Source organism: Physcomitrium patens, chromosome 2 (assembly GCF_059467195.1).
Source record: "Physcomitrium patens ecotype Gransden chromosome 2, ASM5946719v1, whole genome shotgun sequence".
NCBI lineage: Eukaryota > Viridiplantae > Streptophyta > Bryopsida > Funariales > Funariaceae > Physcomitrium > Physcomitrium patens.
Genome location: NC_143411.1, coordinates 3,885,130 through 3,898,486, shown reverse-complemented (window position 1 = coordinate 3,898,486; position 13,357 = coordinate 3,885,130). Strand labels below are relative to the sequence as shown.

The 13,357-nt window shown below is 31.8% G+C and overlaps 1 protein-coding gene across 1 annotated transcript; it reads right to left on the bottom strand.

Annotated features, from left to right (window-relative positions):
* On the bottom strand, positions 1-2,112 carry LOC112279104 (large ribosomal subunit protein eL15z). The gene is made up of 3 exons (XM_024513229.3): positions 2,066-2,112; positions 1,576-1,742; positions 1-618 (listed from the first exon to the last, which is right to left on the bottom strand). The coding sequence occupies exons 1-3, from the start codon at positions 2,067-2,069 to the stop codon at positions 175-177; spliced, it is 615 nt and encodes a 204-aa protein (XP_024368997.1). The 5' UTR covers positions 2,070-2,112; the 3' UTR covers positions 1-174.
* Positions 2,113-13,357: the final 11,245 nt, after the last annotated feature.

The following is a 13,357-nucleotide window of genomic DNA, read 5'->3' as shown; positions in this document are numbered from 1 at the left end:
TCATATCAGAATGCATACCGACACAATTAACCAAATACAATTAAATGAAAGTCGAAAAAGCATTCTGCTCTGAACAAGTGAGGATTCTACCGAATTCGTAAAAATTCCTTATATAAAACACACGCACTACAAGCCCAGAGGAGAACACGCAGCATACGCCTAAGTCTAAGCAGTTTATCGGTAACGCTTGAGAGAAAGGGTATTGTTGCGCTTCCATGTAGCCCGAATTGAAGGACGAGCCTTGGTATACAAATGACCTCTGCCGCGGAGACCACGGTACTTCTTTCCAGCAGAAGTAAGTCCGCGCAGCTCACGATGCTTGTGAACAGGGTTCACAATCCAGTTGATCCTTGGGTCCTTGCGGATTACAGTATGTTGAGGATCCACCAGAATGATCTCAAAGTACTTGTAAGTTGAGTCCTGGTTGATCCAATAAGAGTTGAGGACCCTGAGGCCACCAAGCTTCCTACCTGCACGCTCCTCAGCAACTGATCGCAGGTTACGCTGGAACTTGAGCTGTGTGATACCCTGGTTCTTAGGTTTTCCATACACAATACCCTTGGCAACAGGCCTCTTCCTACCCCCGCGGCGTACGCGGACGCGATACACCACGTAACCCTGTCACACACAGGATAGTGTTCAGTAACAAGTACATCACTAATACTCTGACCATACTTGATAAACAAAAGACGAATATCGACCATATTTTCATCATCAAGCCTTAGACCACGCGATTGACAGAAAGCCCAAGTTCTCAGAAATGGAACTTGCGGGGTGCTATCCATGCTGATATTTACATTAGTTTGAATGTGATAAATGAGTTTAGAACGAGATTATTCAACCACAACGCTATGAATATAGCTTGAGGGTAGAAACGATACTAAGCAGGGTTGTTTCTGACGTCACGAGTACTCTAGTCTCCTGTCAAAGAAGACCCGTAGACAAGCTTTGTGCCCCATACCAACCCTTTCGGCCACATTTAGATTCATTGCTGACAGAACAACAAGACAAAAGCTCCAGAAACGTAAGCACACCATTTGACATGAGTGTAGTTTCAGAAGGTAAAAAAGTCTGTTGAGGGACTTGATAGGTTCCGTTCCTCCTTCGTCAACAGCGAGGCACATACTAAACTATGACAACAACCTAACTAAACTGTAACCAGCGGAGGCTCAGTTAACTAGTGAAAAATAGAGTTTGACACAAGGAGTAAACATATTTATATTCTTCTTGATGGACCTAGAGAGCATTAGAACGATCACATTCATGAATCAAAATTAATATCCCCAATGTATTTGTTGAATAGTGAATTTAGGTTTACACATTAATAAAGACATGCCGAGAAATCGCACTTGAGGACGACACATTTTCACAACTATACACCAATCGATAATAATAACTTAAATGCTCCTGGTGGTCAGCATATACAAAGGTCCAGGAAACCCTAAATGCGCAGTGACTTTCATTTCTGTACCTGGGATTACCCACCAGTCAAAGCGATGCACTTGCCGCAGTTCATACTACAACCTGCCCAAGCAAAAAGTACTGTAGGTTAAAGATTCGCAAGTTTGAACATACCTGTTTCGCCTTGTATCCCAGGCGTCGAGCCTTGTCAGGGCGAGAAGGACGAGTGACACGTACAATGCCGGGTAGTTGTCTGTACTCCCAGCAGCGCACACGAAGCAAGAAACGCAGCACGTCGGACTGCTTCTTCCGCCATAGCTCCTCAATGTACTTGTACGCGCCTGGGGAACCAAATTCACACATTACAAAAAAAACCCAACATTAACGGACTCTCTCGTCACCAACCATCGAATGGCCCAACCCTACCAAACAACACAAAGCATCATGAAGACACACCGACACCGAAAGTTCGATCAATCATCCAGTGGCATAACCACAAACAAAGACCATGGACAGTATCATAGACCCTACACAACTGAACTCTAAAAAAATCACTTAAAACCACGCCTTCATGAAGCGATTCGCAGTAGTGGAATCACATTGTGAAACGCGAGCCGAAAGAGGAAACGTCAACAGAGCAGTGAGCGAGCACAGAAGCAGGTACCCATGATGGAGGGACGATGCGATGCGCAGCAGAATTGGCAGTGGAGCAAACCCAAAGAGGATAATCACGACGGAGCCTCTCCAATTCAAGGGAAACTGAGCCGCCTCGTTCGCCCCCAAACCCTAATACCTCATCTGTTAGTTTCCTGTACATATGATAAAGTTTACTTCTGTGAAGATTTGGAGTCGTTGGGTCGAAGATCTGCGGGCTTGGGTTCTGTGAAGCTTGTGGTGCTGTTTGTTTTGAGGATCCTTAGAAATATAAACGGCCTTAAGTTAAAATAATAGATGTTGTTATGTATAGTATGTGCATATGTATGTTTTTCTTACAATGAGTTGTATTTAAATATGTGATATCATAACAATGGAAGATGTGTGGATCATAATGCATATTGTAACGTCCAAGTTATAAAAGCATCTTGATGTGTGAATATAATAATAGCTTCTTAGACTACATGATTTTTAAGGATAATATATATATATATATATATATATAGATATATGTATGTATATACATATATATCAATTAACTAGAAATCAAGGCATTTTTATTTCAGATTTTGGATCAGTATGATGAGAGCATGAAAATGTTTGTAAAATGAATGTTAGTGATTGGATCTGAAAGGAGATGAGAATGAAAGTTTAAGCTTACTACTATTCTATACTTTTAAAGATTGGTTGTTTTCACAATATATTACTATTGATATTTATGATATATTCTTAGAACTTTATACTAAAACAGTGAATTACATTACTAAAGTATTGTAAACATAGTGTCACTTAGAAAAAACAAAATGCTTTTGGTCTACACTTTGTGGAAAATAAATAAATATATTTCATAATTTTTCATTTTTCATTTTTCAATTTGGAAGATTGTAAACTAGAATGATAATTTTTTCTGTTTTTGTTTTGTTGTGTTGATTTTTATTTTTTATTTTTTATGAATATACACACATACATACAAAAAATATATGTATTTTTTATTTAAATTTATGCTAAGTGAGCAAAAATATATTTAAAATAAATTATAAATTTTATACATTAAGTTGTGTTGTAATAAATGATTATAAAATAAGTAATAGAATACATTTTTAAAAATTTGTATGCATAGTTTTGTTTTTTGGTTATACACAATTAATGAAAAATAGAGGCCTTTGATTGGCTAGTTGTTATTGTACAAAATGTGATGCCTACAATAATTGTGGGGAGATTGGAGGAATGGGGGAAGAGGCAATAGACTTTTATTTTTGTCCCATTCTTATTTATGTATGCATGAGTAAATATCTTTGAGCAACTCTTCTTGCGAATTGTACATTTTTTTTTGGTTTGGTGGAAGAAGGCTCATTAAAGAAGAGACAAAGAAAGCAAGAAAGGAAGAGAAGAAGAGAGCTAAGAAGAGGGAAAAAAAAAAGGAAAAAAAAAGGAAAAAAAAAAAAAAAAAAAAAAAAAAAAGTTGGAGCAGAGGTGAAGTGAGAGACATATAAAGAAATATATACAATTTACAAGTCTAGGGTTTTTGAAAAAAGACATCAAGATTACAAAATCAAATGGTCCATACAAAGTTCAAATTCAATTTTTCTTTTTAGAAGCAAAGTTCCTAAAAATCTCCTAAAAACCCTTTATAGAGGTGCTGCCACTTGACCCAACCCATTGATCAATAAGCAAGACTGTTGAAAGGGGGATCATTGCCACTGACGACCTCATGTAGTTCTCCCAAGTTTGTGTCTTCACACAACAATAACAAGCCAATTAGAAGCCTCTATTTTTCTTAGGTGTATATATAACAATTTTGAATGTGGTTAAATCAATATTTGTGTGTAGATGATTTCTATAAAAAAGACAATAATTGAGAAATAATCATATTAAAAATAATTATTTGAGATTATTTGATAGAACCTATTAAGTTTTTACTTTGTTTGTTTGTTTGTTTGTTTGTTTTTTTTTTTTTTTGCTAGTAAAGCATTATATATATATATATATATATATATATATGAGAATGTTAAATATACCCAATTTTTACTAAATCAATGTACCCATCTTAACCATCATAAAAACAAATAATGACATCTAAATTAATTTTTCCAATATTGAATATGTAAGCAATAAAAACCAACCAAATTCATCATTATTACAATATTCTTCATGAAGAGTGGGTCTATTTTTTAAAAGTATGCATCTAATTAATATTTCCTTTCATATATATATATATATATATATATGTATATTTATATTTATTTAATGAAATTAAAAAAATACATATGAAATCATATTTTATTCTTAAATTAATCATTAGAGCTATTATAATATTTTATATTTATAAATAAATTATTGAAATATAAGATTTAAATATTACATATATATTAAGTAGTTAATCTTTAAATATATATATATATATATATATATATATATATATATATATATATATTTTAAATTCTTTTTGAAGATGTTTTAAAGTTTAAAATTTAAAATTTTTATTTAATTTTTATTTCTTAAAAGATGCTCAAAAATAATAACTATTTTTAAAAAATATATCTTCTTTCTTTATCTAATTTATTTTAAAAAATCAACATTTAACTATCATATTGATTCTAAATAATCATAAAATATATAATTTTTATTAATTATAATATTTTATGATTATATTAAATCATTATTGATCTATGATGATGATTGAAAAAGTATTTTTGTAATTTATAAGTTATAATATAAGAAATAAAAATAAAATCTAAAAAAAAATATGTTAAAAGCTAAAATAATGAATATTATTTTAAAAATAAATAATTTTTTTTAGTAATTATATTAATTAATGAATAATTCATGTTTACTTAAAACATGATTGTGTGTATTTTTATAACTATATTTTTGGATTTATAATATATTTTTTATTAATGATTAATATGTATTTTTATTTATTTTTTATTGATATATATATATATATATATATATATATTATTTAATGTTATAAGATAACAAAAAAATGTTCACATTTAATGTGAAAATAATAATATCTAATCTTTTGCACATGTTGTATACAACATGCAGAGAATCAGTTATATATTTTTTTCAATGTAAAATTTAATGTTGGATTTTTTTGTGTCAAAATGTTCAAATCACTTTAAAATATTATAACAATGTAATAATAACAATTAAAATAAGAGAATCAGTTAACATATGTTTTGATTTTATTTTAACAATTGAATTATTTTACATCTAAATCCATCTCTTTGTCAAGTATATATATTTGAACCTTTGATCAATTGAGTTTTTCATATATATTAAATTTATTTTCAATATATTTTTGTGTAATTTTTCATAATCATGTTATATATATATATATATATATATATATCCATATATTAGTGGCTAAACCATTTGCTTTGCTAACATGAAATAAATTTTTGGCAGCTAATCCAAAAAATAAAAATAAAAATAAAAACACAATATATCAATTAGTATCCTTTTTTACAATTAAAAAAATAAAAAATGATGTCATATTAGCCACATCAGCCAAGTGTGGATTAGAATCATTTGTGCAGCTGCCGCTATAGTTGTCTCTATTATAACACATGTTGTCTTGTTTGAGAATGCACCAGGTACCTGGTTGTAGAGGGTGAAGTTAAGTTTTACAAATATTTTAGAAACCGTAATAGATTTCAACCATTTAAATACAAAGTAATTTGAATTTCAATTTAAAAGTACTTAAAGTCAATACAAAGTTCTCAAAAATACTTTTCTTAGTAACCACAAGTATATAAAAATTCTAATTCTTTTATTACTTTCATAATTAGGTAATTTCAATTTCTCCAAGCAAACCCTAATCTTAGATAGTGAATTCTAGTAAGCTATAATTCCTAAGTTGATCATCCATTTGATACAAAATTTTGTACATGAATGCCACTATAAGTCTTTTATATGCTCAAAAAAATTCAGCTCAATTCAACTTATAGATTGTGAAAAAAAGCCTAAAAACCATACTAATATCACTTGGTCTCCAACTTGAAAGTTGATGCAGATGTTTCAATAGCAAATTTTTCCTACTCTAATGATTAACTTCAATTCAAAATCAATGTGTAGCATGATCTTGAAGTCTTCTACCACTATGCTAAATTTTACCTTGATCTAATTAATAGAACTTTAAATATCATTGAAATCCTATCCAACCTCAAATGACCAACTTCTAATACCTTCTTATATCAAAATCCAAATATCTTCCAATTGCATTATTAGATTAATACAAAACTTTACATACATTGAGTATACACAATCAACCAAGTACTATCAAATTTTGAACTATAGATGTGACACCAATTGCACTAACTAGCCAAGAGTATTAGTCCTAATTGTATTGCATAAATTCCAAATCATCAATACAATCTTGGTTTAAACAACAATTGCAAAGTCATTCCAAACTCTCTAAAAATAAACCTTATACTTTTGAAATTGACTTGAAGTTAGTTCATCAATCCTTATTGTCAATCTTTGAATGTCTCCTTACATTATCCTAAGCGGTTGTTTTAGTGATTAGATGTTTGATTTTGACCCTATCTCACAAATAGTCAATATCCGGATATCAATTTAACCAATCTTAAAGATTTTTTAGCCCAACCCTACTTTCAACTTAATCTTAATATCAACCATGCTAATTATTTATCTCTTCTAACCTAGTTTTATCAATTTATGGCCTTTCTAAGGCAATAAAAGAATTTTAACAACTTAAAAGGTAAAATTACTAACCAACCTTTAATCCACTAGCTATTAAGATTAGAAAATAAACTAAGAGGCTTTTATAAAAGCCATATTTAAATATCTTGAATTATTATTAAATTAAAATGATTATATTTTCATCATATAGTTATGTTACAATACAACACTCTTATTGTAGTACTTATTGTCTTGTTTAGAAATATACCAAGCATTTGGTTGTAGAAGGTGAAGTTGTGTTTTATAAATATCTTAAAAATCCTACTAGGTTTCAACCATTTAAATACAAAGTAATTTGAATTTTAATTCATAAGTCCTTAAAGCTAATATAAAGTGCTAAAAAAAACTCTTCTTAGTAACCTCATTCATACTTAAACTCCAATTATCTTATTACTTTTATAATTAGGTAATTTTGATTTTTCATTGCAAGCTCCAATCCTAATCAGTGAGCTTTGGCAAGCTGTAACCCTTCATTTGACCATCCACTTGGTGCAAAATTTTGCATAAAAATACAACTATAAGCCTTCTATATACTTAAAAAAAAATTCAATCCAATTCAATTTGCAAATTGTGAGAAAAAGCCCAAAAAACTGCACCAATGTCACTTGGCCGCCAACTTAAAAGTTGATGCAAATGTTTTAGTAGTGATTTTTCCTTCTCCAATCATTAATTTTAATTCAAAATCAATATATAGCTTGATATTGAAGTCTTCTAATACTATGTCAGATTTTACCTTGATCCGACTAGTAGATTTCCAGATATCATAGAAAGATTTGTTCCTACCCCTTCACACATCGCCAAGATTAAGAAAGTTGGTAATGGAGCATCACTCCTACTTGCATAGACATTGCCTAACAAATGAAGGGCACATGTTTCTGAAGACTTGAATCCAAATCCATGGCTAGCAGAATTGTTTTGTTTTGCTTCTGATGTGCAGTCTAGGTTTGCCTTTGATAAGCACTGGACTTCTGGTGAGCTTGGCTTGAGCCGAAATCGGTCGATGCCATGGGAACTAGACCGATCCATCTACTGGACTGAACTAGAAGGATCGATATAATTGAAGCTATACGGATCGATGACAGTGAAATTGGATCGATCGATACGATTGAAACTAGCTGGATTGACACCATTGAAGCTAGACAGATCGATGGCACTGAAACCAGACCAGATAGATGCTACTGTAACTAAATGGATCGATGCAACTGGGGGATAGCAGTGAGGAAATGCCGAATCACGTCAAATGATTCCTGAAATCCTCCGGATGCTGCAAGTTTAGGAGCTGAGTCTTGTCCATGGTTGGGTTCAGCTCCATCCACGCGGTTCATGCTACGGTCTTTTCTTTCTAATTACTTTTTATTTTGTTTTTAACTCGAAAAGTTGTCGGAGCCTGTTCGCTTCCGCTCTAATATCAACGAGTCTAGATGTAAACCTTGATTCCAAACACTCGCATGCTCCACATGGAACTCTTTGTTCTTAGCTCTCAGACATGCCCATCCAATGTGGCCCATTGTGGGATTGTCGATATTTTTTTATTTTGATTCAAAATTTGATTTATCAATGATCTGGACTAACACCAAAACATGAGCCAATCGGGTCGGATTAAGCCTATATCCAGCAACAAACCAAGATTCTGATGCGATGATGTGGTTGTGTCACAACAAAAAGGATAAAAGACATCAACGCTTCTCTTGCGGTGAAGCCTTCAGTGAGTACATATAAGACATCCCAGAGTCACGGCGCATCGTGTCTTCCCGGCGCGCCTCTATGTGGGCTGCTCTTCTGCTTCTAGTGACGCTCTTATCACTGTCTCAGCTGGCTGTTGTCGATGCTGAGTGCATCACTATGAAACAACCATGCGGTCCTTTGTACTGGTGCTGCTCGTGTGGCCCGAGGACCAAGTATCAACTCAACTGCGACTATGTGTACGTTTATGGCGGTTTACGATGTACCACCACTGCCTTCATGGACAAGTGCTATGCTATTGAAGGTGACATTATGAGCGCACTGCAGCTGCCTCGTAAGTTGAGCCGGAGTGCTGGTGGATTCAGCCAGAGCCAGCTCCCTTGAGAGTAACCAGCAGCTGGACCTTTGGAGATTGTGTGTTTGTGCGGTCACATAGTGAGCTTGGTCACAGTGCACCCGACTTCTGGCCGAAGTATATATCTGTTGTGAGTCTGTGTAGCTTTGTGACCCAGTTGTTGAATTTGTTGTAGGTCATGAGATTTTCTGTCCTCCAGATGCGTCCCTCCCTCAAACAGCAGTTTCATAGCTTCCTGCGACGTTTCCAGAAAAGTAGAGGATAGCAATGCAGAGAAGCGAAGGCGCAGGTGGATGACAATGTCCTCCATGTGTAGTTCAAAAATGTGTCTGGTAGACGGACCTAGGTGCATCCGAGCACTGTTGTATTAAACCAGTTAAACACCGAAGTGTAAACCTCATCCGTGTGTTACCCTAGCGTCACCTTTCTGAAATGAAATTTGTTCGTCGTTCACAAATAGAAAGACCAGTGGCAGTGCCAATGTTCAAGTTCCAATTGTTCTACCCCTCATGGAATGTCTGTTGAATTTATCAAATGAAAGAATGTGTCTGAGATGTTGAATGAATGCTTTCTGCCGGTACTCAACGTTGCATATTCTGAATCAAGCAACTACTACACCTCCGTGTCGACCACGTTGCATCTAAGTCTAAATACGGGCATGTAAACTGGTGTAAATAAAGTACTCACCTATTGCTGTACTACGATATTCTCGTGAACATATCTTTGTAAAGCCGCAAGTGCGAACATTCCCATCACATCTCATCTTGAGCACTTTCATAGTGTCACCACATGTAGTATTATCAACTGGAGAGATAATAGGCAATTACCCATCACAGTGAATACTCAAATAGAATTTTCGCTGTATAATATGGCACGAGTGTCCTGCCTCTTCGAATCGAAATGTGATGCTCATGATCTATGCACTGAAACTATATTTTTAGGAATACTGTTTTAACCAGACATGGACATAAATGTTACAATCTATAATCCTATCTTTGGTCTGAAATCATCTTGTCAAGCAGCAAGACAATGTTTCTTTTTTTTCATACAATTTTTTTCTTGGTTTTGCCATCTATTCCCACATATAATTATGATAATAATAATAATAAAAAAAATCCCAATCATCTAATACCTAACATAATCGAAGCACTGAATGGTAGTAGGTCGCATGATTTTGTCATTAGTTTTATTTTTATCTAAAAATTGCACTTCTTCTGCATTTTTGACGTTGGGACATATATCAAATGAAGGATTCATTTTTTATATTGTAAATTTTTGCTTCAAATAATTGTGGAAGCGAAGATGCATGAGAGAAGAAGTGTTGACGGCCTTATCACAAGTTTTGGAGGGAATAAGAATGCTGATGGCTCTTGAAACAAAACAGTTGGTTCATGTCTGTTTGTTTTTCTGCACTGTGCGCACTAGTGCTTCTTCCCAGATCATGAAACCATTCAGTGTAATATAACTGCACTGTTAGTCATTCTATTATTGGGATGATAGACGACTGTCTGAGCTTCATTATGTACTGTGGATGTCGATAGGGGTTGGTGATGCTGTTGCTGCAAGCGCTCCACCTGCTGTCACAGCAGTTACACACGGCGCACTAAGGAAAAAGGTATGACATAGGGGAACATGGGGATTATGTTCCCAGAACTACATTCTATCCACAGAGCCATGGCAACGTCCTGTAACCTCAGTTGAAGAGAAATCCAAACTATAGTTTTTATCTTTGTAGGAATAGATAACTGAGGGATAACGAGAAGAATGAATGGATTCAAACAAAAAATAATACATGTTTCACACAAGGCCACTGTGGATACATAGGGTATAAATACACTGGTTGAGATCCGTAAGAGTAGGATCTCAACATGAAGATGACGTGTACATCTATCTATTTAGGAATTCATCCATGGATGGATGTGATGTGACAACAAGGTTATTATTGTTCTAACACCCGCTCTTAATGTGAGCATTGCATTGATGGTGAGTGGCACAAAAGTATTTGAAGTGATAGAGGTTGCTTTATGAAAATGAGTGCTCGAAGCACCCATGTTTTCCTACTTTTGGTCAATTCAAATAGAGACTATGGAGGTGCCACCTTATGATTAGTCACTTTGCCTAATTACTTGATGGTGTGTGGCACCACTTTTTGCAAGTTTGCTATTGTGTTTTGCCAAGAAAAAACAATTAGTATGCTAAGGTCAGACATATAATGAGCTGAATTTTTTGCATACAATTGTTTTAGAGAGAGTTGTTGTGAGTGATTTCTTGTGTAGATGGAGTTGCTCAAGGTCTGTTTTGTCTTAATCTTCCTTGTGTTGAACAATTTTTTTCTAGACTTCATCAAGTATTTTAATTATGAGTTTTTTTGTTGGATATTTTTGTCTTGGTTGATGAATATAACCTTTGTTGTTGAGCAACAAAAGGTTGATAAGGAAATTTTTTTTTTATGTCAAGATATGTTGTTTGAGGGTTGTGATAAGGAGTTTGTTGATGTTCATTCTTATGATGTTGCTTCACTATAGTCATTTTCAATTACTTGTCTTTGTGACCATGATTAGGGTATTGATGAAGAATTCTTGGAGTCAATAGAATATTTTTTTGTAGTGATATAGCTAGATAATTTGTATATGAATATGGAAAAGAAACAAGCACAATTGGTCCATGCATTTCACAAGCTTTTGTGAGTGATGAGGAGGTCCATTTGCTTTAAGAGGATTCATTTTTTAGATACTCTAAAGATGAGCAACATTGTGACTTCACATTAAGCAATATAATTAATTGCAAAGCAAAAGAAGGAAGAAAAATTTAGACAATATTTTATTATATGAAGTCTTGCTTAAGAATGCACCAAGCACTTGGCTCTAGATGATAAATTAGAAATTACAATAAAACGGTTATAGCAACTTTAATATCATTCTAATTAAATCCTAATTAAATTTTAACAATCTTAATCAAACTTTAAAAATCCAAAAGAAGTCTTAAATTATAAAAGAAATATAAAGAAATCTTCAAGAATTTTAAAGAAATCATACAAAACTTTATAAAAAATCCTAAAAAATCATAAATAAAGCTTAAAAAATATTAAAAATAAAAATTCTAAAGATATTATAAAGAAATTATTAAGAAATATCAAAAATTTAAAATATTAAAAAAATATTTAAAATACATATTAATAGAATATTAAACAAATCTTAAATAAAATCTAAGTAAATCTTAATCAAATCCATTTAGTATTTTTAAAATCCAATAATTAATAATAAATAATTAAATTATTATTTTAAACTAATTTTTTTTATCACATTGTAATATTTAAGAAAATATTAAGCATGCAAATTTTTTTAAAAAATAACTTATAATTAAAAAAATAGCTCCTAATATTCTTAGGTCTCAGCTATTTTTTTTTCTTCAATCTAAATGTTGATCTTCTAGCAGCAATTACTCTTCATTGAATTTTTCAATTCCTTTCTAAATTTTCATAATTTTAGAAATCCAAATCCACTAATCTCTCAATTTTTTTTTAATTGAATTAGCATTTTTTTTAAGCTTACAAAAAATCTCACTAATCTTAAAATTCTAGAATCTAAGATTTTAATCTAATTAAATTTCTATATCCTTCAATCTAATTATTTGATTGACTTCAAAAAAAAATTTAAACATATTTAAAATATGTATATTTACGAGTCTACAAAATTTTGCCTATACATCTAAAAAAATCTTGTGAAATTCTTTAAATATGTAAGATTTTTTTCATTTCTCAAAATCCAATATTATTGAAAACATCTCTTATTTCAAAAAGTCCTAAATTTTTTTAATATTCTTTTGAATAATTAAAAAAATATCAAAATAAATTCCATGATTTTTTTAATCTTATTTTCTAATTTATAAAGATAAAAATTCTAAAAATGATATAAGTGCTTAATTTTATGCCTTTGGATTTGATTTTGATTTTATTTCATAATTAGTCCTCTTCAAGTTTTAATTCTTGATTACTTAAGATAATATTTGCTATAGTCTATTCTTAAATCTTTCTTAAGGATGCTTATATTATTTATTTTTATAATCCAATTTGTTTTGCTTTATTTATGATTATACAAAAGAAATAGAAGTTTTTTTTTTTCAAAAAGATAGTATGAATATTAAAAGTTTTTACTACCTAACTTTTACATATGTTTTGCTACTATATCTTTCTATTAGGTTCTTTTATAATAGAAACCATATACTTATTTCTCACCATATTATTGTATTACAATATAACAACCATGAGAGAAGAAATTGAAAAGGAAGTGAAGGGATTTGTATCAAGGACATGAATCAAAATAAGAAGAACTTTAAAATACTGTCATGTAACTCAAGAAGGATAAATATTCACTTCAAAAGTAATATAGTATTAAGTTTAAAATGTCTATTTTCAAATACAAGAAGAGTATAGATTTCTAATACTAGACTAAAAACAAGAAAGATATTGACAAGAGTAAAGAAGGCTTCACTCTTATTTCCATATATACTATCTAATTAGGAGCTACATGGTGACATTCTATAAAACCTTTGATA